The sequence below is a fragment of the Aythya marila genome (assembly GCF_965140915.1).
Source record: "Aythya marila genome assembly, chromosome: 5".
Lineage (NCBI taxonomy): Eukaryota > Metazoa > Chordata > Aves > Anseriformes > Anatidae > Aythya > Aythya marila.
This window is the reverse complement of record NC_139046.1, coordinates 46166980-46192192: the sequence shown is the minus strand read 5'-3', so window position 1 is coordinate 46192192 and position 25213 is coordinate 46166980. Positions and strand designations below refer to the sequence as shown.

The window sequence follows — 25213 nt, the reverse complement described above, 5'->3', positions numbered from 1 at the left end:
CGTAAGCAATGCACAACACTCCTGTTTGTTCTTCTGTTTTAGAAAACCTTCTAGTTTAAGCCTGCAAAACTTTAGCTCCGACTGACCAAATGAGGGATCGACAGCCTTCAGAAACAAGCTGCCTACCAGCCAGACCAGAAGTATCAAACATCAGAAGTATTTCCAGGGGTTTGGGTACAAAACAGTTAAAAACCATGACCTTTGTCTACTCTTATCTCCTTGGATTTGGGGGAAAAGAAAGGGGAGCATCAATGGGGCAACCACGGTTCTTCTCCCAGTTATTTTAGGTAGACGTACAACCTGTTGCAGATCGCATTAGATATGCTGAAATTAGGACAGGAAACTTCTCGTTAGCTTTCACAAATCTAATTATGTAAATTAATATACCCCAAGCAACAGAAAATTCGCCACGTGCCCTTTGAGGAAGGGGATTCTCTTCCTTGTGAAACTGCAAGCCAGCATCAGGCATCCCCTCCTACACGGGCAAAGCGGTTTCCAAAAGGGTCAGTTTAAACCTGTGAAGAACATTTGGGGTTATAAAATCATAACCCCGTACTGAGAGACAGCGGCAGAAAGCCTCAGGGTATCGATTTTGCCCACTGAGGACAAACAGTGTGAGCAGTCTAGTAACGAGGGCACAAGGCTGAGAAGCAGGATTAAAACCAGGAACATCCTACACCATTCAAGCCAAGGGGAAGCAGAGATTAAAAGCAGGCCAGCACTCACAACAGCCAGTTAAAGCACAGCTGAGCTTTCTCCTGTATCACTATGTCACCCACCCCACTACACAGCAGTACGAGACAGTTACTGCAGCAAGAGCCAACCTGTGATTTGCTCCAGAAAATAATTCCCACGGAACCACCTCTGCTTTGACCTGTCCAAAATCTACAGAGGGGAAAAAATGCCACCCTTGAAATTACTTTGGCCCTCTAATTTTTAACTGTCAGAGGCAATTTCTTTGAAATCTAATTCATGATTTGCAGGCTTCATTAAGTTTTCCTAAGTAATTTTAAACTTAAATCACCATTGGCAAATCCATCATTTATTGATAGAAGCATTAGGACTCTAACAGAGTGTGACTTGTGATGAAACGAGATAGGAAGGGATGAGGGCGGAAAAATGTGCTCCCATCTTCCACGAAATACCTTTTGGTAAAAATAATCAGACAGGGAAAAAAGTAGTTGTTTTTGTTTTGTTTTGTTTTTTTCAACAGGCAATTTAAGAAAAGCTTCCAAAATTGTTAAAATTACCTCCTAAAACTTGGTGATTAGACACAAGGTAAACTCAGGAACAAGTATAATTAATAAGTTTTCTTATTATTTACAGAGAAATTGTAAGGACAGAGTGCAGTAAAACTCCATCCCATGAAAGAGAAGGGAATAAATAAAAACATGTCAAAGCAAGTAATCCACACCAGAGACGCCCAGATCTTTGTGCCAATTTAATCGCTCACCATGCTGAATTCTGTGGTTCTGGCTGAGGACATGTTGAAACAGGAGAAAGATGATGATGCTACTTTGATTGATATTGAAGGACTTAGTGTATAAATACTCTGCACTTTATAGGTAGATAGTTTCCAAACAAATGGCATTCAAGTACACTTCTCAGAGGCGTGCTGGCCTGTACGTATCTGATGCTACCAAGACAAATCTGCTTCGTGCATTGTTGCCAACTCCCTTCAACATAACCTGCCAATTAGGAATATATTTCCTTTTAATTACAGATAGCCATTTTATTTACAGTACCCGATTTATCATAACATCACTCCCTTAGCCCAGCAATTACAATTTCTGGCCACCCATTTTGAACTGATGTGATAAAATATACGTTTTGCATGTTAAGTGACTTCCACGTAACTCCCAAAGAAAACCCTCCTCGTGCTGAGGTGCAAAGCGCTGCTGTCTCAGACAGGTGAGTGCCAGAGGAGCCAAGTCCCTGCATCTTCTCACCTGTGGCAATGCGAGGCTGTGCGGCAGCAAGAGTTAATGCTGCAAAGTCAGGAAGCATGTGGAAAAGAAACCCCCACTGCAATCAAGCCTGAGCATGCTGCAATTTGCAAGCTGATTGATGCTGGCCACAAGGAAAGGATAGGAAAAAGAAGATGAAAAAGAACCACAACGTCCCTACAGTGCTAGCACATGGTGCAGCAGCGTGAAAACTATCAATATTTGGTGTAGTTTAAGAAGAGAGGGGAGTGCCACTAACGTCGATGGGGTTACCCCTAAATTCAGGCATGTTCATAAAATCACTGGCTGGCTTCTAAGCCAGACTTCACCTACGTTAGAACTACCCTCATCACTGAGATGCGTGTGTATTTCTGTGACTTCCTCATTTATTTTTATATACACATAATGGATAAGAATGCATGAGAATAAGAATATTAAACAAGCTGAAGGTAATGCATTTTAAATAAACCTGCTACTTCTTTTTTTTAGTTCTAAATTAAATGCAAAGTAAGCACCTCTCCAAGGCTTGTGGCTAAATTTACCACTGTGAGCTTAATGGGTGTGCTGATGAAACATTTACATGCACCTGCTTCGGCCATAAAGCGCGAGAATTTGCACATCCAATACATCCAGCTTTACTTCTCACTTCTCATCTGCAATGTGATCGCTTGCTTAGTATGTACAAATGAAAGGTTAAATGGGAAAAACTGGCTACGTTCAACGCCTGGACTGTATTTTGGAAAATATTTTCAGACAACGTTTAGGCCACCACACAGTAACTGAGATTTATAATGATTTGCCATTCACATTTCAGTTCTGTTCCAATAAATGCCATTGTAAAGTTTTCAGACTACTAATAAAAAGCTATTAATGTGTTTTCTCCATGTTAATCAATTTAACATGCGGATTGTGCAGTTAACACTACTTTATATTACTGCCTTCATCATTTCTCACTCTTAGAATACATAAAATAAACAAAGAGGTTTTGGATTCCTTATAGATTCATTTTTATCTCAAAGTGAAAGCTGCACAAGATTTGTGGCTTCAGACTCATAACCAGTGATAAGCTTCCTCCTTCCTCTTCCCTATCTAAATATATAAAGAGACTTTAACAAAATTAATTGCAGTATTCAGCGCTCATGAATTTCTGTGCATGTGTAATTCATTTCCTTGCAGATAGCAAAGCAAAAGGAGGTTCTCTCGCTGCCAAGGTTACAGGATTCACGAGCAAGCTTGCTCAGGACTAATGGGGAATAAGTAAAGAATCTCCCTCGTCACTCCCTTCACTGGGGGCTAGCATTTAATCACATTAAATTACTTGTGCCATCGGTCCACATTCCTCAGGATGGGGGGACAGCTGGAGAACAAATGCTGCCTGGAGAATCCTGAGCAGCCCTTTCTGCCACAATTTGTGTAATGCTTAGCAGTAAAATGAGAGCTGGAAACTACACTCCCAGTTTGGGGACCAATCGTATTCATACTCATCTCTGGCAAACCAAAGGGCATAGACCTGCACTCATTCCCTTCATCAGCAACTCTGATCTGCATCCAGGTATGATGTGGGAAGGGGAAAGGCAGCAGAAAAAGCAGTAGCATGATACACATGCTTTCCCCCCACCTAACCCTGATGCCTGGAGTTGCTGACCATCAAGGTCAGAAAAGGGAACTCCTCCTTGATGAGGTACAAAAAGGCAGACCCTGGGGGTGAGGTAAGGCCACGGGGCACTGAGGGATCAATCGAAGTCTCTCTTCTCTTGCTGCAAATCAGCAAGTTCTCTTTTAGGTGCCATACATACTTTGTTCAAGGAATAGCTTTATGTGCAGGAAAAAGCCCACACTGTGTCTTCACAGCCGCCTGCTGACGCCCAAGAGCCCCTCCTGAGACAGGCCTGGGGAGGAATATTGGTACATAGAGAGGCTCAGCTCTGTGCTCACAGGACACAGAAAAGAGGACATACTAGGATACAGCTTTATCATATAAATCATGTACAATTAATTGGCATGCAAAGAAACCTTCCCTGTGAAGTGCTACTGCCAGTCGGTGTCGCTCCACATCGGCCACAGCTTGCAGGTGTGCACTTCACATCCCGGCAGGTCTGAACTTCATCAAGTGCCAAGATTCAAGCCTTAGTAAATTCTCTCTAAGTGGGTCAACAACGAAGAGACACCCAACCACTCTTGGCTTAAAAATACATTTTTATTATGCAGGATGTAGTTAACTGTCTGTTCAACCTCCTTCTCCTTTAGCATTAATTTTTGTTCTTTACCAGATTCCCTCAACTCCACTTAAAAGGGCATGTACATGTTGCAGAAGCACCACCTCCCTAGCAAGTGTCAAATTCTTGCCTACTTAACTCCACTTAACTCTCTTCAATCAGAATAAAACTTGCCTGCATGCAACCTAAAATTCCTGCTAGATAATCATTTCAAGGACAAAAGGTGAAGTGATCTGCAAGTCAGAATTGACATGGACCATCTCCACACCCTCTCCTCTTGGAAGGTTAGAGTAACCAGGGCACTGCAAAGCTTCCAGCAATCACAAACTTGATCCTGTTAGTTCAAGCTCCTTAAATTGTGGATTCGTGATGTTAAGCTGAATTAGAGAGTCTTCAATGACAAAGAGAATAATAAGCACCATGTGAGTGAAGAAACAAGCTTCAAGCAGAGCACTGTAGACCCTCATCACCTTCATTTCTAAATCCCCAGCCCTGCCACTTTTCACAAAGACCTGTGTAGAACAGGACTTAACCCTTCTCTGGTAAATTCACCTCCTCTAGAAAGGTTCACGTGGAAAAACCTTGAGAAAGAGTGGTATTGGAATCCTTGAATTTAATATGCTATTAAAATCAAACAGGAGATTGATGAGATGCATCAACTTTAACTTGAAGGCTGTGGCATGGATAAGGACTTCTTGAGTGACACTTACAGGCTCTGTGTGGCACACTATTTGGACTGGAAATAAATACATGTGGTGTGTGATATATTTATATTTAAAATTAAAAAATATTGTGTTTGAAATATTTAAAATACGGTGTTGCTCATTTGTATTGAGCTTGTATCCTAAGGGCCCATGGGAAGAGTTCATTTGTCTGTCTCTAGACCTTGTGGGTTGTACCTGTCTGCTAAGAGGCCACAGCAGAGGCAAGACACGGGCAAATTCACAGCAGCGCCTGCCGGGAGCATCTCACCGGTGTGGTCCAGGCACATAGCAAACAGATCTCTTTGTAACAGCCAGCTTCCCTGGTGAACCATTGCTCAAATCACTTCTGGAAGAGGTGGAAGAAGGCCTTTAAGCCATAACTGTGCCTTTTTGTTTCCCAGATCAAGCAGCAGAGTAGTTTTGTATCTCAGAGACTGATCTAATACCTTCAAAGAGCTACACAATAATGCTGTGGTGCCCAAGGAGCACACCAGGAGCTCCCCCCGGATCGGGAGCGAGGAGCCCAAGGAACCCAGAATCCAAATCCTATGGAATCTGCACAGCCTCACCAAGGGTGTGGAAGCAAAAAGCCACATTCTGCATTTTTCCATACATAGCACTAGTTGTCCTCATGAGATGAGTATAAAAATATTAACCCTATCCAACCACAAAACCTAATAAATGACTGTGTTGAAAAGGGACCCATCAAATCCTAAAAAAATCCAGCTGTGTGTAATGAGGTCTCTCCTTGTTGTCCCCTTAGCAGTTTCCTTTCAAGCATATCCTAGGAATTGGAAGCAAGTATTAAAAAAAAAAAAAAAAGTAATTTAAAATAAATGATGGTGAGAAGCTAATTAGAAAAGCACTCCAATAAATATCACAGAGAAAAAGCTCTAACTCACTTTAATTCAAATATTCCCCTTTTGTTTAATCACTGCAAACCTATGACATGCACCAGTGGGAGCATTTTGTTATTGGAAAGTTATTTCTTGACATTATAAGCCCTCAATAAATAATTATAAAGCAAAAAAATGAAGTCCAATGGTTGGTAGACAACACAGATTTCAGATACACTCAATTTCCATAGTTTTTGTAAAAAACGGTGACTAGCTACTAGCTAATTCTGTTCCATAGAAGACAACTGTGCAGCTCCCCCTGACTTCACTGGGGACAGGATCTCACCATATAGGAAGTGGTAATTTATGTGTTCCTTTTGTGCTGACACCCAATATTATTGTATTGTGCAACTAAACCCTCGAATGGCTTAAAATGGATGTGGCAAACCTGTGAGACCCAGCAGCAAAGAGCCATTCCGCTGCCCGAGCCGTAACTTGTCTAATTGTCTTTTACTGCCACTTCTCACATGGAAACTGCCGCTGCCATGAATACAGCTGAGAGAAAGAAAGCTCAGGAGGGGAAGTCGGAAAAGCAATCCTCACTGCTCCAGGCTCTTCCGCAGTAACAACAAGCATGGTGAAAGGGCTGCCTCTGCCATTTGTACGTAAATCAGTGTCAAAGAGAGCACGAGGCAGGTTTCTATTGAGAACAGCCCTACCATCGGAAGCTGCACCTGGCCACTCAATGGCCACGAGTGGTGATGTTAGCAGCAAGGACACTCCACTGACATTTGCCTTAAATACCAGTCGGATCTCAACATACTTCAAGGCTTGCAACACATTCTGCTCCTCCTTTCTTCACAGTCCCCAAAAGAAAATCAATTTCTTTTTTCCCTAAGCTACCTGACCTTGAAAAAAACATTGTTTCTCTTTGTCTGAATGTATTCAGCGGCTTTTCTGCCAACTACAATGCATTCTCTATTCATCAAAATAAAAAGGTGGACCTGAAAGAAATCTACAGGATGTTTTCTTCTGTGTGTGTTGTTCTGAGAGTAATGTTGATTCTCTTCCCAGCTTTTAAATAACCTTTCAGTAATTTTGATTAATTCAAGTCTTACTGTAACTCTTCTGGTCCTGAATTTTCAAAAGAAAAAAATGAATGGCTTATGTGATCAATCTAAGATCTGGTTTTGAATCAAAATCTTTCCCTGTTATGCTTCATGACTTTCCCCTGTCATTGTTCTCTAGAGAAAGACTTTTTAGTTGTTTTCTTAAGTACCTTCAAATGATCTTTTGAATCTTCCCCTTTTTGCTACATTTACGTAATTTACTAGCTTATAACATGCAATTCAATTTGCACTTTAATATGCCCTTCGAGCTGACCTCTGTAAAGGTTTCCTAAATGCTGAGGTTAGGACTTTGTCAACAGAGGAAGCATTAGCACGGCAGAAGACGATGACACGTATTGTTCTGCTTTCCCGTGGTTCAAAATGGCAAGGTGCAGATGGCACAAACGTCTGGCAGAGCAACAACATCCTTGGCTTGCAGCAGTGATGTGCAAAATGGCAAGAGCAAGCAACTCAACACGTAGATTGATTTATTAAACAGAAATGTATCAGAAAAAATCCTTACTAAATTGCATCAAAGACTGCTAGTAGCAGGAGGAGGAATACACAAGGATGAGTGAGTTTCAGCAAGAACTGAACTTATACAAGGATACTCTGTTCTCAAGGATGCATTTCCCCAATTTATAGGGACAGAGAGGGCACACAAAATAACTGCAGTACATCTAAGTGAATTAAAATTGCACCCAAGTTAAAAAAAATCTTTGCATACGCCTCATTCACTGCAGAGAAATTGTATTATACCACCATCATCCGGATCATCAGAGGCACTCAAAACTTCAAGTAGGAAATGTGTGGATTCAGAAATGGTAAAGCCAAGTTCTCTCTCTGCTTCCTGCTAAGACACATAACCCTTTAACTCAAAACTACTTCTCTCTTCCATCTCAACCTTTTCCCGTTGTCAAGTATGACTGATTTTGGTGCTCATCTGTAAAAATAGAGAGTCCAAGATCTCAAACGATTAAAGAAAATTGGTCCATATTAAAGATGATTACAGATTCACTTGGCTGCAGTTTTACTGGCATGAGCTCTTACACACTGTTGAGTACGCCAGTTTTGTAAATCTGGGAATGGATTTCAAAAGCTCCAATGACTAGTGGCTAGAACACTTGCTGAACCTCCTTCCTGCATCTGAACTTCACAGCTTCAGCACAATTTACCACCAAAGAGGTCCCTGATTTTGCAGTGATTTGGAGCTGCTGATCAACAGATCTGCCTTTCCTCATTTCAGCTTGGAGTCAACCTGTGTACACCATCGCCGAGTTAAAAGGAAGGAGCTGAAAGAATTTCAGCTGCAAATTACACTAATAAAGCAGCCTACCTACAACATTATTTTTCAATTGCAGCTGACAAATCTAAGACAAGGGCTGTATGCTATTGGCCTGCACAGTCTGATAACACAAAAAGCCACCTTCCCTTCTCTTTTTGTACATGTAAGAAATGTTAAACATTTAGTTTACTGTCATTTTCTAATGTTGTCTGAAATACATTGTGACACATCAAAAATGTTCATAGAATGAATAAAAAATGTGCTGTCTCTTTCAATATACTACCTCTGTCACTCCTTTGCATTTGATGTTGCCTGTATTTAAAAGTCTTAAGCTGTCTTAATCATTTATTTTATTAGCTTTCTAAACCATTCTTTTCTCTTTTTGCTAACAAAATGCTACGAAACGTGTCAGCACTCAGAACAGATGCAGAGCTGGGGGTCAGACACCACTAAAACCAGCATGGATCAGGTGTATGCAAACCAGTGCCATTTCCTTGAGTCCTATCAGCAGTGAACACCAGCACGCTTTCAATTCCTGATCCACCTACATGTCGAAATGGCTTCTTTGACCACACATGAATCAAATAAAGACCTGGCCTCCAGAATAGTAAGGTTCCCTCAAGCACATTCAGACATGACGGCATTTAGTATTTCCCATGAGACACTGTACCTTGAGGAGTCAGCTCTCAACAGCACTTCTGCCGGTCAGAAGGGGAGCTGAACTACTTACTCTCCATTTGTAATATGGTTTGAGATGCCCAGACAAAAAGCACGCAGCTGTGCCATGTATTCAATAATTGGCATTACTCTTTTCTTACTCTTCCTTGGCAGAGGCCATCTGAAGACCTGCACCACTCCTATTTGTCTGCTAGGAAGCTCTGAGCATGGGAAACCAATTGTTGTAAAAGTGTTCCCTACTTAGGGACCTACTCAGATGTGCCCCTGAGATTACGAGATAACCTCTAATTAAGGATTACAAACCAGCAAGAAGGAAGCCCAGAAACATCTCTTTCTGTTGTGTGCTCACTGATCCATTGCCAAATATTTATCAGAGGACCCCCAGATGAATTTAGTGAATTTAGGAAATAAAAGACAGATCTGGCTGGCTTTAAGCCAGGCATAATGGCAGCAGCAGCTATGTTTGATTCATCTATACAGCTCTGGGAATTCATTTCCCAGTCAGCAGAGTTGGAATTCAGAATTTCTCCTGAGAAAAAGCATGACTCCAAATCGTGCAGCGGTGCGATACGAACTGTATCGTGCTCATCGGCGTATGAACAAAAATGGGCACTGACCAGGCTGAGACACCTACATTAATCTTAATTTCTGAAGTCAGCCAAAACAGGACGACACGTGGCATAAAGAGCTGACAGGCTACTGCATTATCAAATCTTTACACGGGGTATTTGTGTTAGGCATGGAGCTTAATTTAGGAAAGTTTGATTTTCCTTTCCCCGCACCCATTCCCTTGCTAACACTTTATTCAAGGAATCAATTAGGCCTTGATCAACCATTGATCAAGAGTTCCCAGTGGGGAGGCTTAATGCATTTTATCTGCAGTTACTGTTCCCAAGTAACACCTATTTCTGAGCATGCACTTAATTCTTTTTATCAATACTTTGCTATCCTTCAACAACCCTGTTAATAGCATTTTGCAGGTCTACTTTCAATGAAATCTTCCTTTGACAAATGAATTAGTGAAACCGTGGGATTTCCATTGGCGTATTTGCCTTTTTCAGCCACAGAGACAAATAAATTCCATCCTCCACACCTGCCCCTGCCTAAAAAAAAGGGTTAAAGTGATGTGCTGGAGATCAAGATGCTAAATGAAAAGCTGTTCGAGAACAAATAGAACAAGATAACCATTAACGCTTTAAAGCAAACAGTCATTCTTTTCACTAAATTCCCTGTGAAGTGAAAAACGTGATACATCTTCACCATCTCCAGGATTTTTCACTATCATTAGCATTTCCTTAGCAAGGTTTCTTTTAAAAGGAAAGAACACAAAAGGTGTGTATCAAAGTTGACAAGACTTCGGTATATGATTAAGTAAATCACGTGGATTTAGGCATGCACTTAAGATACCTGCTGAATAGAGACAGATACATACTCATGCCTGAAGACTTTGCTGAAAAGAAGCCAAAATGAATTGGTTATAATTAAATTCTTTACATGAAATTTCTGCAACTCCCTATTGTGTGACACGAGTACTGAAATGCTAATAAACTAGTTAAAATTACGCTTATTACCAAGTAAAATAAACCACAGAGACACTTCTGCCTTTTCTTATTTTCTATCACCATTTATATAACATTATTTTGCATTAGAGAAGTAAAATACTTGACCAGGCACCCGCCCATGACAGAGCAGTAATTGCAGGGTGTTTCAGTTCCAGGAGATGATCTGTGGATTCCTCCACCTCAGGCTGCATTGCTACTCCTGCTTAGGGGAGAAATGGCTTTTAGCTATGTCAGCACTCGAGCAAAAGCCTAGCTTCAGAACACCGCCCGAGAGATGCTGTATGCCAGGAACTGCTCGGTGTGTGGAGAGCTCTTTTAAATACACAACAAACTGAGCTCTAACTGAAAAGTCAGGTGTTAATGCACTGGCTGCTCAGACCCCGCATGCTCTGAAGCATGATAACGCAGCACATCCCTGCAGAAATACCACGGAGACTTAAAAATGGCCTTGCTCCCTTGAGAGCCTCCTGCACACTGACAAGCACACATACTACATGCCCTGGTACCATTCCAAAATTCCCCCAGCCTTACAAGGGAGCAGAACAGCCACACTCACTGTGGCAGGAGGAGGATACAGGGACCCAGTAATTCTACCATTACTCAGAAGTTTCACCAGTAAGAAGTTTTAAAACGTACCCTGATGTGATGGTGTAGGCTAACCAAATGCTGATGGAGAGAAACTAAGAAAAATGGCAGGACCCCTGACTGATGAGCAGGGCAGAGTGACCAACCTGCCACTCTTGCAGGGCTTTCCAAGGACTGTTGTTTCTCCAATAAGCTAAGACCATCTGGAAGCTGCACCTAATTGGGATGATCTCATCCTTCACGTTAGCCTTTGTCTCTCCATCTTCAAATAGATTAACCTCTTCTATGCATTCGCCTTGGACAGCTCTGCGTGCTAGACACCCCAGGAGTACGAGGCATTTTGTTAGCTGAGCAGCAGAGCAGACATCCTGCTCCGCTGAAGTTCAGAACAACTGAGTCTCTGCAGTAGGTCTGAACTAAATTTTCTGTATGATTGGTTTCTTCAGCCTGATGGTGAACCCCTTCTTCCTGCTGGGAAGCAGCTCCTCTACAGACCATATTTCAGGAAAAGCAGTAAGAGCTGGAGGTGAACTCATTACGATTTACTGGGACAGAAAACAAGAACATTTTCATACATTTCAGGAAAAGCAGAAGTAGCCATTATTTTCAAATCTACCATTCTGTGAGCTATTTCCAACGCAGCTAACCAGGCATGGAATTTAGGCTGTAATTTTCACAGAGATCCCCAAGTGAGTTAATGGCCTAATCCCTATTGAAAGTTCTGGTGTTAACTTTGAGTTGCCAACAGCAGTAACTGCTTCCATAATCAAATATCATAGTCAGTGATCTTTTTTTTTTTTTTTTTTTTTTTAATTAAAGTGGTTTATGTTATTCAGTTTGACATTTCGAAAAGAAAAAGAGGGAAAAAAAGAACACATTATGCTGGTTTAGTTATGTTCTTCCACTTGCGGGCATTAAGTAGCAGCACCATAACTCTGCCCATAAATCAGAAAAAATGCAGACATCTGAACAAACAAAACTGAAAAAAGTCACGTATTACAGCTGCAAAAAAGTAAATATGGACTTTTTTTTTCTGTGCCTCCAGGAGAACCATCACAGTAAAAATAAATACAGATGCTAAAACCAGAAGGATAATACAAGTAAGAACTGGTACAAGACTATGCATTTTATTAGCATAATTTATATTCTAACAGGGTCTAATTTGGTGTCAAGAAATAAAAAGAGTATCTAGTCTCTTAAGATAGAGCCCAGCAGCTGTCTCTTTATCACAAAAAAATGAAGGTTACCCTTATCAGTACTCCATGGATCTTTTATAAATATATATAGACCCTCACACAGGAATTTACAAAAATATCAAATGCTTCTCTGAATGAATGGAATCAAATTAATATATATATTAAAGAGAAAATTCAAGCTGCGTATAGGCGTTCACTCACATGGCTCTAGCAAAGTCACTGGAGCTGGGACAAATGGGGGCATAAATTTAGCCTGAGAAAACAGTGTTGTAAGAAAGAGAACATGCCTCAGTACTCGTAACCACATGAACTTCATTCAAGACCCACACATCTTTTACTGTGGTATTTCTGCCCTCAGAAAAATATGAAGTTATATTTTGGGAACTTGCATACGGACAACAGGAGCTTCCAAGTCCCTGGGGTGCCCCACATTGGTCTGAAAACAGCTAATGAACCCCTCGCTGCTGCTTTGGGAAGAGTCAGGACAAAACAGAAGTGCTATGTATGTTTCCTGACAGCCGTCCAAGAGGAATGCATTTCCCCACCCTATTCCCATGCAGCCCACACATCACTTCTGGAGAACCTAGAAAATGTATATCTCATAACATAACCAGCTGGGATGGTAAAAGGAAGAGAACAGTGAACCAGGCGTGAGCTCAGCCCCTGCCAGAGACCCATGGTGCAGCTCCAAGAAGCAAGGTTTTGCCCCCTTTTTCCTCCTTGGAGCTGTTCTTCCAAACCCTTCTCTCTTTACAACATCACATTGCACAGCCAGCTCAGAGAAAGAGCTGTGAAGTCCAGGGCAGCACTCATCTCATGAGGTCAAGACAAACGTTGCTCCATCAAGAAACGGGCAGATGACATCCTAAGGCATGGGAGCAAGTTTGCTGCCTAAAAGCTCAGAGAGGCTGCTGCCAAGACACTGAGAATGAGAGGCAAAGGCTATTTTGTGGCTTCTCCCAAACTGATGAATGAGAACAGCTCAGTCCAGGCTGCCCGAAGTCCCAGCAGTCAGTCCTGTCCATCTCCACAGCTGCACACTCTCCTGCAGCAAGTGAATAAAAGTGCTGTGCCAAAAACCTATCTGTGAATGGCCGTAAAGAATTTCTGTCTTGATGCTTTTTAATATTTAACCACTGCTAAAGCAGTGGGCCCGGCAAGGAATACAGATGCACCTGGATGCTCACACTGTGGCAGGCAACTCAGCCTGTTGCTGCACCCATTCTGCAGCAGAGGAAACAAAACCAGCACCGGCCGAGTGACTGAGGGACAAAGCTCCAGCCCCGCAGCTGGCGCAGCTCAGTCCCTGTGCTTATTCATCCGTTATTCAACCTGCTCTAAAGCCTAGAAACAGAAAATAATAATTGGGTTCCTTTTCATCCTGGGTAATACATGTATTTACATGCATATATGCTCCTAATAAACAGAAGGCTAGCAGGTGGGTAATAGAAAACACTGCTTGCTGATCACACACACATACATATGATCACGTATCCATACACATGTGATAGAGAAGCCCTCAAAGTCTTCACCTCCAGTCACCTTCTGCTTTTGCATGCAAAGTTAATGTTACTTTCTTCTGCTGTGTGGAGACTGCTCCCTCACTGATTTTCCAAGGGACTGTATTAACTCAATGAACGTGGCAGACTTGTCTGGGTTAGCTACCTTCTCCGTACCAGTGCGCATGGCAATTCTGTTCTGCGCACCAGGAAAGCCAGCACACCATTTCTAAGCATGCTGTAAGGACATACTAGTTTTCAGGCTGCTGCTGTTGCACTCAGTAGGCAGGACTGCAAGTGAAACACAGACACAAGCCACTAATTTCCTCAGCACAAGGTTGTGGATGTAAAGTCATACAGGACCATTAAGAGCCTCAAATTTGATCATTTGTGATACACAGACTACAGTGATTTCTTAACCCTGTAAACCTGCACTTGGAGTCCACATTTTAGACTAACCTTTGATCACACAGACAACTGTAGGCCACCTCCTGCACCAGCCCACGGTAGGTGACTTGGAGGGAGGCAGGATTTCCTGATATCCTTACTCAGAACATAGACAGGAATGCCACAAACCAGCAGGCTGAAGTAGGAGGGGAATGCTTCCTGGCACGTTCACTATTTTTACCTCTGAAGAGTGAGGACCAACATTCTCTGAGACAAACTTGTCAACACAACAGCACTGATTGCTTTATGAATAAAAACATTTCAACTTTTTTTTTTTTAATATATATCCTGCAAACCCACACGGTTATTGAATTATCAGGGAATTTTACAAAATGAAGATACAGAATATAAGAAACACGTATCTTTTAAATATACTCCTTGATATTTTCAAAAATTTCTTGCGTGTACAAGACAGACATTTAGAATAACAGTATTTCAGAAACTGCTATCATTTCTCCTCTACGTATCTCCTAAGCAGAGGATTTCTTCCCATTCCCAAACCAAATCAGGGTAGTCTCTGTAATTCCTTCATGCCTATTCTCTCTTACCTGTCCAGTGCTTCTCATCATTTCTGTTACCCTTCACTGAAATGAAGTAACCACAACTGAATCCTGAATTAACAGTGAGTTGAGTCCATCAATTTAAGCAATGACATGATAATATTTTCCGATTCCCTTTGTAAATATGCACCAACTGTTGTATTTGGTTTTTGGAGGCCCATTGCATATTAAGTAGATGCCTTTATTAAGCTGTCATCTATGACGCGTAGATCTTTCTCCCAAGAGGTTACAAGTAATTCAGAATCCAATAATGCATAAAAGTAATTTTAAATTGCCCTTTCTACTTTAATTACCTTGCAAGTTAACTCCAAGTTCCAACTAAAACATGCCATCCAGAAACCCAGCTCTTTTCAGCCCTTCAGCAGTGCACCTGACAATCATTCCCTGTGTTCATTAATTGAATAATTTGGAGCCTTTCTAGAAAGTAATGTTGCCACCTTTCCACTCCTTGTCCAGGTTATTGCTAAATACACTGAATAAATTAGGTCTGTTATTCATCTTCATTGTATTCTGCTACTAATGTTTTCCATTCCAACAAAATATGCTACTTAGTGGTTATGTACCTGATGACTATTAATTCATGGCAAATTTTGCCACCTAGGCCATAGTTTTTCCTTAGTCATTGTCAGTTTTGAGAGACTTTGTTACACAATTTTGATTTAATATGGAGGTTATGCTCTTTGACTTGATTTTGACTCAGTCTTTTTCTTACTCATGCAAGAATTCCATTTTTTTCTTTAAATAATTCTTTTAATGATAAAGATAATTCAGATGGGCAATCTTGCCCTTGCAACAGAAACAACAATCACAGGAACAAATGTCAAACATAAGTCGAATCTGAAACTAGAAACAAAAACTGTGTGTACTAGATTTTTATACTCTTAAAGGCTTTTCACTAAAATGTAAGTACACGTGTTGCAAGGACCAACTTGGAAAGATACTGATTTGCGTGCCTTTGCCTTTATACTTCTGCTTACAATACCTCCTTTGGTACAACATTAATGTAGTTCCTAAATTGTAACCATATTTTTTAAGAATCCAATTCATATCTGATGGGTGTCTCTTCCTACATGCTCCGAGTAAGGCTCGTTGGCTTCTTTGTGTTTCTGTTGTGTGTCTGGTGGCTTTTTTTTTTTTTTTTTTTAAATGGCAGAAGTACTTGGCAATATCTGTGACCTTGAGTTGTACACATGAGCAAGCAAGAGAGCCCAGTCCTGTAAGGCTGTTTATGCATTCTGAGAGAGCTCTTTCGGAGAGGGGTGTCTCAAGGAAGACAGAAGCATGATGTGCATACCAAGCCAAGTGCTTCATGATTTATTTATAGGGAAAAGGGGCATAAAAATTTGCTGAAGGGGAAAGAAAAATGAAGAATCTGACTTACCTTGTCTGTGTAGACGAAGAACAGAATCACAACAGTGAGCTCCAACAGAAATATAATTAACAGCATGATAAAAAACTGTCAAGAGAAGAAGGGACGGGAAAAAAAAAAAAAAAGCAAAAACCGTCAACATCTATTTCAGTTTTTTCTGGATGCACAATAAATACACTCAGCAGATCATGCAGAAAGGGGAGTGGGAGTCATACAGGCAGCAAGATGCAAAGCTGCTGTCTTACAGTGGAACAGAAGGCACGCGACATGCAACAACCACAAACGCAGGTAAAGGACTAGGCAGAAACACACCCCTATCCAGGCGTATGGAGGGCTTGTTTCTAGTACTGATTTCAGAAGAACAGCATAAAATCCCACAAAGATCTGTCCCCCCCACCAGGCTAGTGATCTGTTTGACAGCAACACTTGAAGTTTCTTCCTAGGTTAGGCTTTATTGATTTTATTTTCCCATTAGATCTTTTCCATTAGGAAGATATCACTGAAAACCACAGTTTAGACTTCCCATTGCTAGAGAAGGTAGCCCATCCATAAACCATAAAGTCATGATCCCTTTTCAAGGGGAGCTGTGGGAGAAGTGAAAGGCAAACCCAAACACTAGTATACCAAGCCAGCTTTAAGAGTAGTTTCAGGCAGCTACATGAACTACTCACGGGCTTCAACCAGAAGGGGCTGATTTGTACTTAAGACATCAACACAAAGTTGGTCTCTATCTTTGTCTCCTCACAACCCAAGGAACTGTATAAAACCCAAAAGCCAAAAGCTAAAAGGAGTGGATAAAAAAACTTTGACATCAGTATTTCAGGTAGATTCTCAAAAGCCCTCAGCTCTGATCATCTTTAGTGGGATGAACTGCAGGCTATGCCACACACTTCTGAAAAAACACGTCCTCTATTTTTGTTAAGAAGCTGCATGGGTCTGTAGCAGTGTCAAAACAGAAGATGCACAGACTAGAACAACCCATTGTCTGAGCTGAAAACGAAACGGAGTTTTGCAAAAATGGATGACGAAGTGAGAGTAATTTTCAGAACTTTTTGGCTCAGACAAAGGCCCTGCTCCCTTTAACACCAATTCCACACACTTAGCAGCTTGCTAGGCTGGAATTCAAATACTGAGCAACACTGACTTAATTGAAACCCCATTCCCAAGAGGAAAAAAAGTTACTATCTCTTTAGCTTCAACCACAAGGCTGCGAACCTATGAAAATTTAATAGCTACAAAACCTTATCAGAGCTTCTTCACTGCCTGGCAAGTCAAAACCAAACCTTTGAACCTATGGATTTCTGTGATTGAATGGAGGACAGAAGGTCAAGAGGGAGAAAATACCATTTTCCACTACTACAATTAGACTGTCTACAGAACTCATTGCATTTTGCCTCAGGAGTGTTAAATTAAAGTTTATTTTCAAATCTTCATCACTAGTATCTTCACACTTGCCTGACCCTAATACTGGATCCCATTACGGCCCACTTCCGAATCACAGAATTCATTCATGGCAGCGATCCGAGCCAATTTCCATATCATTACCTTTCAGCACTGGCCCTCCATATAGCTTTGAAAATCAGCCTTACTGCTGCCTACTTTTTTTTTTTTAAAACAAACAAACAAACACTCTGCAGTTTTATCCTCTTGTGTAGTATTAACTGAAACAAGGCAAATCACATCACTCCTTGCAGAGATGCACAGGCATTCTGCCTTATTTCTTTAGCCGTGGGATACTTTTTTGCTCGTCCATAAAACATGGGCTTTCCAAAATGTGCATGCGAACACCACTGTCTCCCTGTGAAATTCACTGGTATAGCCCAGATTACGTTAAGCAGACTCTAGCACAAAGGAAGGACTTGCACCCCCTCCCCTTATCAACAAGGATCAGCATTTCCTACCACAGGATCCCAATTTCATCAGCTTAGAATTTTGCCAAACCTTAATTGTCTAGGTTTATACATTCCAAGCTTGTTTCTGTCTCAAGGATAAAAGCTTTTGGAAGAGCTTTAAAAAAGGCACTTCAATTACTTCTAAGAATGAGGCAGGGCAAAGTACGTTATTGAGGTTAAATTTCTGGTGGCTTAATTTGAAATTCTTTTACGCTCCAGCGTTAGGAGTGGGGAGCTGCAGCGAGGCGCAGCTCCATTCCAGACCTTTTGTCTTACCCAGCTATGGGTGGATTTTTATGGGCAAGTCATTAGCCTTCAAAAAAACCTGCATTTCACACATCCAGCACAAATGAGAGGGCTCAGCCGCTAAGATCTTCAAAGCCTACAACCACAGAAAGCCCACTCCAATGCTTCCCACAGCTCCCAAACCACCCCAACCAAGCTCCTTTCCCCCCTCTTGTGACGCACAGAGCCACCATGCCAGGCCCCCTCACACGAACCCGGGTTAGGATGGGTTTAGGACATGAACTGGCTACCAGTTTTAGAGAAACTGGACCTGGAAGAGAAGGGGACTGGGGAGGGAAGAGATGAAGAGGATTGATTCCCTCACCTGAGAGAAGCCACAGGGCTGGTGAGCAGGGAGCGCCTGAGGGGACAGGCGCCAAAGCGAGGAGGTTCACCAAGAAGAGCAATGGCCACAGGGGAAAGGCATGACAGAAAGACGAGCCACTACTGCCCTCCTCTGTGCCACGAAACACGGGGTGTGAAGCACACTCAGAGGTGTTTGCGGTGCAGGAGGCTTTGGCAGTGGGGGACCTGCAGCCTGCCCCATGCCTGTGGAGAGGTGGCAGCCGGTTCCAGCCGGCTCCACAAAATGGCGCCCGTCTCCACAAAATGGCGCCCACCACAAGTGGCCCAGGGGCAGCTGTGTTTAACTGTCTGCTATCTTCACTTCTCAATACCAGAATCAGGAACTGGAAGTTTACCTTAAATGGCAACAAATTAAGTGAAATTCCCCAACTTGAGAGTGTTTTCCCTGCAGCACCCAGTCACACAGCTCTGCTAAAGCCCCCACCTCAGGACGAGCACAGCTGAGCCGCTGCAGCCAGCGGCAGCCTCCTGGGGCCTGGATCTCCTGGTGGACCACAACGGCACTCCTGAGTCCTTCACTTCATGCTAGAGAACTACGGTTGACACCGCAATTGTAGAAGGTGCTAAAATTGTAAAGTCAGAAACTCAAAATTTAGGAAATCAGAACAAAAGCTCTGCTACTGATGGTTAGGTACCATGGCTAAGCCCTTCTCTCTGCAGGCTTGGAGGTTTCTCCAGAGCCATCTACTCCTATTCACCGTTCAGACCAGCTCTTCTCTGGAAAGCTGTGTGCCAAAGCCACTGTTGGCACGATTTTGGTTTCATGCACTGCAGATTTTGGAAGTCATACAATGAACTAAAATTAACACTGTTCAGAAAGTCAAAATGTAGATAAGTAGGATTATGCTTTTCCTCCACTGAAAAATATTTCTGCTTTTAAATAAAACCTCTGGTTTTATCTATCTCATTATTTGCATTCATTGACAAAAAGTATGCTGTTATATAACAGATACCACGCATTAGTAATCCCACCGTGCACAGACAGTAGAGATATTCACTATGTCTTTTATTGCAAAGGTAAATTAGGTGAGGTCAGCCTCAAGGCGGAGGCTTAAAATTCATCATCTGTTGAAGGCTACAGCACTTACATGCCAGCACATTTATCATCTCCCTCTGAAGAAGAACCCTGCCTGAACCCAAACCCATACATAAGAAAGTAAAAAATCTAGGCTTTTTGACCTGGCTGCAAAGAACAGCCTGCAAGCTTCATCCCATCTTCCGACCTGCTGGACCAAAGTGTGTGCATGGCATCGTGCACAGCCTGTCCCTCTGTTCCCCCAGCACCTTCCCACAAAAGTTCACATTCAGTTCCACTCTTGGTATCATCCCAAAGGGAACTATGTCCAGTCTGGGGCCAGAGGTAGCTTGGCATATCCCATCCAAATTTAAAAGGGGAAAACATAAAATCATTGAAGGCTCACAGCACCCAAAACCCCACCACGCCTACTGGAACCTCTCACGGTTCCTTTTCAAATGAGTTCTCTCACTGTGGTGATAAATACAGAGAACAATAAAAACAAATTTTGCTGTGGTTCACTGGGGCTGCAGGCTGCTGATATAAAGATTTATGCATGGAGAAACAACAATCCCAAAGCAAAGCATTCATGTAAAACTCCGCAAAAAGGATTAATCTGACCTTGTACAGAGATGCTTTACCACCCTATTTGTCAAATGGCGGGATGCAGCCTAGCAGAGGCACACTGGAGAGGTACCTACCCTACAGCTATTCATAAATTACACCTGAAACAGCCCCAGAGGAGTTTTGATAAGAAGGGAGGTAAGGTGATGCCTTTCTGTCCAGCTACCACTGCTAATTTCCAACCCCAAAGAAAACTACGGGTAGTTTTGCAGCACTGACCTTTATAATCTACAAAGCCCATGACCTTCTTACAGGCTCCCATTAAAGGAGTAGAAAATGCAATTGCTGTGGTGTTTTCTGCAAAGCTGAGCATTGCCCTTCTGATATCACAGAGAGAAAAGTGTAGTAAAGGAGATCTGCTTTGTAACTCAATCCCCAGCAGAGCTGTACTAGACAGTTGACCCACTAGTTCCTATTCCCTTAATCCAGCACCAAACAAAGCCTCTTGACATCAGGGAACAGTTCTTGATTCTTCTATGTACATTGCGCATTGTTTAAATCATGTCTCCACTGCAGTTCACAAAGGAATAGATAACGGTTAACCGTATTTTCTTCCCAACAAACAAGGTGCTCTGGTTTCACAGGTGCTACAGACACTTGCCTCTCTGTATGATGACCAAGAATCACACGTTAATGCATAGGGTTGGTTTTTTTGTTTCCCCACTGCCTCTCCTTCCCAAATCTTAATAGTTCTATCACGTTGCTCAGATTGCCCATCTCTCCACGTTACAGGTAGCTGATCTTCTCATGCCCCTACCCCTCCAAAAAAGTGACCAAGTACAAAGAAAACCAACCTGCCATTACCTTGTTAGTCTCCTAACATTTTGCTATGAGATAAAACCATTATAACTTATGGTGAAACTGAGAATGCAGTGTTTAGCCCAATACCTAGAGCAATGCTCTTAGTGTGATGGGAATCTGTTGCACAAGGATACAATAAGCGCTCAGGGTGCCAGACCCTCTTCCCACTTAGCTAGTGTCAAAAGACTGCAGTTCTGCAGAGTATTAATCAAACCCTCTTTGACAAACAGCAAGAAAGGAGTAGGGAAACCCAAAAGCCAGCCGTCTCTCTGGAATAGTGACATGTTCCAAAACAGTTTTAAGATTCATGGCTTAGCAAATAATTTGCTGAGATCAAACAGCCTACACGTTAGCACAGCCTAGCTAAGAAACTTGACAAATACTTAAGCAGTCAGCTTGTGCTGTGTCCCGTTACGCACTGCCCACACTGTTAATCTCCAGCAAGCTACCTGATGCTGGCCTGCAGCAGCTCCCAGCTGAAGAGAAAATAGACATGTATATATTTATGGGCAATCTTTCCTCTGTTACATCAACTGCAAGTTCAATACAATCAAGTATTTTGCTTTTTAATTAGGCTCAATTACCAAGTCCTCAATGATCAACTTGAATTTCAGTATTACATTTAACTTCTTAATTAAGAAGCACCTCAGGTAGCAGAAATCAGAGCGCATTCATATCAGACGAGAATTGTTGGGTCTCCCAAGAGAACTCCACCTTCATAGCCTGGGAGAACTTCTGTCTGCCCAGTCCTAACACGCACGGGTCTAAGTTTGCTCTGTAAGAAGAGCCCAGCTCTGGCAGCTAAAAGACAGAGTCTCTGGCATCACAGAGGTTGGCAATGACCTTCAAACAGCCCACAGCTGCCCAACTGTTGTATTTATCTTTTTATCGGCATTTAAAGCAAAGGCAGATTTTGACAAACTAAACAAAGTCAAACCTTTATCTACAAACTCACAGAGCTCCATTAAAGCCAAAAGAACTTCATGGATTTTCCAGCAGCCACACTTTACCAAGCTGCTTGAAAATGAAGAACTTGCCTTGAATTTAATATGCTTTGTAAAATGTCTGTTCTCTTATCATAGATTACACTCTACAGATTGAAATAACATCTACTAGATCACAGGAACCTGCTGCATTACTACAGATGGCATTGCTAAAACCTCCTGTCTTCCCTGCAGAAGTGTAGCATCCAATCACCTAACCAAATTAAATACACACAAATTTAGCTGCATTAAGTCGAGCACCAAAAGGCGTAACAGTCAGTGGTCCTGAATGCTAAAAATCACTGCCAAATTTACTGGAAGTTGTACACAGTCCACAATTTGGAAAAAAAAATGAAGCCACCTAGAGGAAGTTAGTGGAATACTTGCACTGGATTTTCAAATTATTAAAGCAGGGCTCTCCTGGAGAACACTAACCCTTGTACAGGTCCTGTACCAGCTTGTAGGTACCAAACCTGGACAACATTGGCTTTCTTAGCACAGCAATAAACAAATAATCCCTAAATATTTTAAGTTTTCTAGAATAGCTTTTTTATTACCTAATGGTACATGACTTCAACAGCACAAAACTCATGCGGTACAGATTTATCAGCACTCAAAAAAGAAAAGAATAAGACTTTTCCACTTTTGAAAGCACAGGTATTTGATATATCACCGGTGCTCACAAGAAGTTTGATTTCACATTATCATCAACGGGCATCGTGATCTGGTATGTTAACAAATGTCTCGCTTAGATTTATTTATTTTTAGATTTATTTATTTATTTTTATCCTTGATTCTTTATTTTCCCCAAGAAACTGAGAAAGGAGTGGAGAACAGAGAGAAAAGTGTGAATTGCATTGGCATTTTAGAGATGACTTCTCCTGTGGCCTGGAAGACTTGTTCAAAAAAAAAAGTCAGGGCAAGAAATGAGAAATGACAGGAAAGTGCCAAGACTGTAACAACAACCAGGATTACAGTCAACAAAATCCCGCTGTATTGATCTGCTATATGAACTTCACAACAGAAGAGAAAGGGCAACTTACTCCCACCAATTTCCTCCACAGTAGATTCTACATCTCAGCACCAAAGGTTTTGCCAATGTTCAGTCTGAATTCTCCTTCTGTTAGTTCTGTACCATGGCTCCTACTTACCACCCCTTGTAGTGCCCTGAGTACTTCCTTTCTGCCCACAGTATAAAAAAAATTCTTGAACATTTATGGATATCCTGAGCCTCATCTCAGCCTTGCTGTGCATATTTAGCTTTTAATACCTCCTTGGAAGTAAAACTCTTTAGCCCCATGATCATTTTTTTGCAGCAGAAAAAATGCTAAATTTGCTCATAAACCGTAAAAAGGCAGCAATGTGTAACAGCAAACTTATGAACAGAAACTCCATTATGAAAATGACATGTAACTAAATTTGGCTCATCAGCTATTATTCTCTAAAAGCCTTAACAGTTAATCCATTGTGATTGTGACAAAGTTTTGCATGCCTTATGCCTGCTGAATACATAGTATAGCTCTGTTTATGTTTCAACCATATTCTTTATGAATATGCAGATATTCCTAGTGACCATTGAGGCTCAAAAGGAAGCTGGAGTAATTATTTCTGGGAAGATATACAACATATGCTGTTTTAATGCAGACTGACAGCATTTCATTTCAGTCTCACTTTCAGTTGGAATCATCCAGTCTTACTGCCTCTGTGAGAGCCGAGAGGCTGTCCATTCCCAAGCCATGTACCACTGGATTGTAACTGGCATTTGGTGGAATTTCTAGGCATTTTCAATCTTTTTCCAAAAATTGACTCAAAAATCAATCACCATCAAGCATTAGCCAGGTTTCACGCTCACATCACGAGAGCAGGTGGGTAGAAGCCCACCCAGCAGGACCACAGATTACTCCAAATGGGAATGGCAAATACAAGTAATGGAAAGGCTCTTTCTCCCCAAATCTACCATCCCCAGGACATATCTCGCCATCTGGAGTTCCAGCACGAACAGCGTTTGGACAGCTCAGTGCCCTGAGAAGAACTGGGGAGTGGCACTACTTAGTCCCACACACTCTGCTTGGTGAGTGAGCAAGTCAGCAGGGCTGGCTTCACACCCCTGGTCACACTCAACATCTGGCTGACCTCAGCTGGGCACACCAACAGAAGTTCCCCCGATATGAGCAGGGCAAGTGACCCAAGCATGCTGCTCAGCTGACTTACAACAACCTAACGGGGAAACGATGACTGAAATTCTGCAGTTGCATTTGCAAACCTTGAGCTAACCTCACAAGGGGACCCTGGGACCTCTCCTGCTAATTATAAGAATAGATTTCCCTTATTTCCAGCAGCCTCAACAGCACTGCATGTGCAAGCGAAGGAAATGGTGAGAGGCAGATGGCCAAGGAGACGAAGAAGGACAAGTCAGTATTTTATTAGTATTTAAATTATACTGTTGGTTTTCTGCCCAGCTTGCTGTTCCTGAACGTACTACACAGACATATCCTACACGTGCTACGCTGCTGCATCAGATCTGTATGGGTCAGTCTTGCAGCAGCTTAAAAAAAAACAGAGCAACTACAGCAAATCAGTTTTACCTGATCCTACACCTTTTAGCTCATTAAGTGCTCCTCCTGGGGCACCAGCATGTCTATAGCATCAAAGAAGCTCTTCCTACACGTTGTGTAGGCATCACTGACTTGCACAAACTAGCCTCCATTTCTTCACCTCCAGAGCTACATTGGTCTGAAGTTCAGGTAATTCAAATCTCTAAAGAGAAATGCCAGCACTGCTCTCTAATTTAAGAAGCAGTGTTAAGGTGGCTAAAACAGCAAACGAATGATTGGAAGAGTAAGCCCACCTGCTCCTTTGTTAAACCTATGGCTTTCTATCTGAGGAGATGATTGTATTGTTAGGAGAAAAAAGAAAAAAAATCAAATGTCATGCTCAAATTGCCACAAATGTCTGAGCTGGCAAGGAGCACGCAAGGTTACCTGCCTTTGATGCTGAAATGGGAGTGTTCCCTTGCCTACCAGCTCTTGCAGGTGACCATAGGTCTGAGCAAAATCCCATAAACATCAGAAGTCAGTCTTATTATAAATCAGCCAATTAGCACATGGTTTTGCCTGTACGGAGAATGTAAGCTCTGGCAGAAAACACATTTCCTTGAAAGTAACTTCCAGGGAGCTGACCACAAGATGGTCTCATGCTCTGCTCTCCCTCTGCGAGGTTCATTGGGTTGCGTAACTGTCCTGGCAATCCGATGTG

General features: G+C 42.0%; 1 protein-coding gene across 8 annotated transcripts in view; it reads right to left on the bottom strand.

Moving 5' to 3' along the window:
- TSPAN4 (tetraspanin 4) overlaps window positions 1-25213 on the bottom strand; it is a 400378-nt gene that overhangs the window by 35413 nt on the left and 339752 nt on the right. For all 8 annotated transcript variants that reach the window (XM_082761010.1, XM_082761011.1, XM_082761007.1 and 5 more), the window contains one exon: window positions 16005-16079. In XM_082761010.1, coding sequence (XP_082617136.1) covers window positions 16005-16079 — 75 coding nt within the window. The remainder of the gene's footprint in view (window positions 1-16004; window positions 16080-25213) is intronic.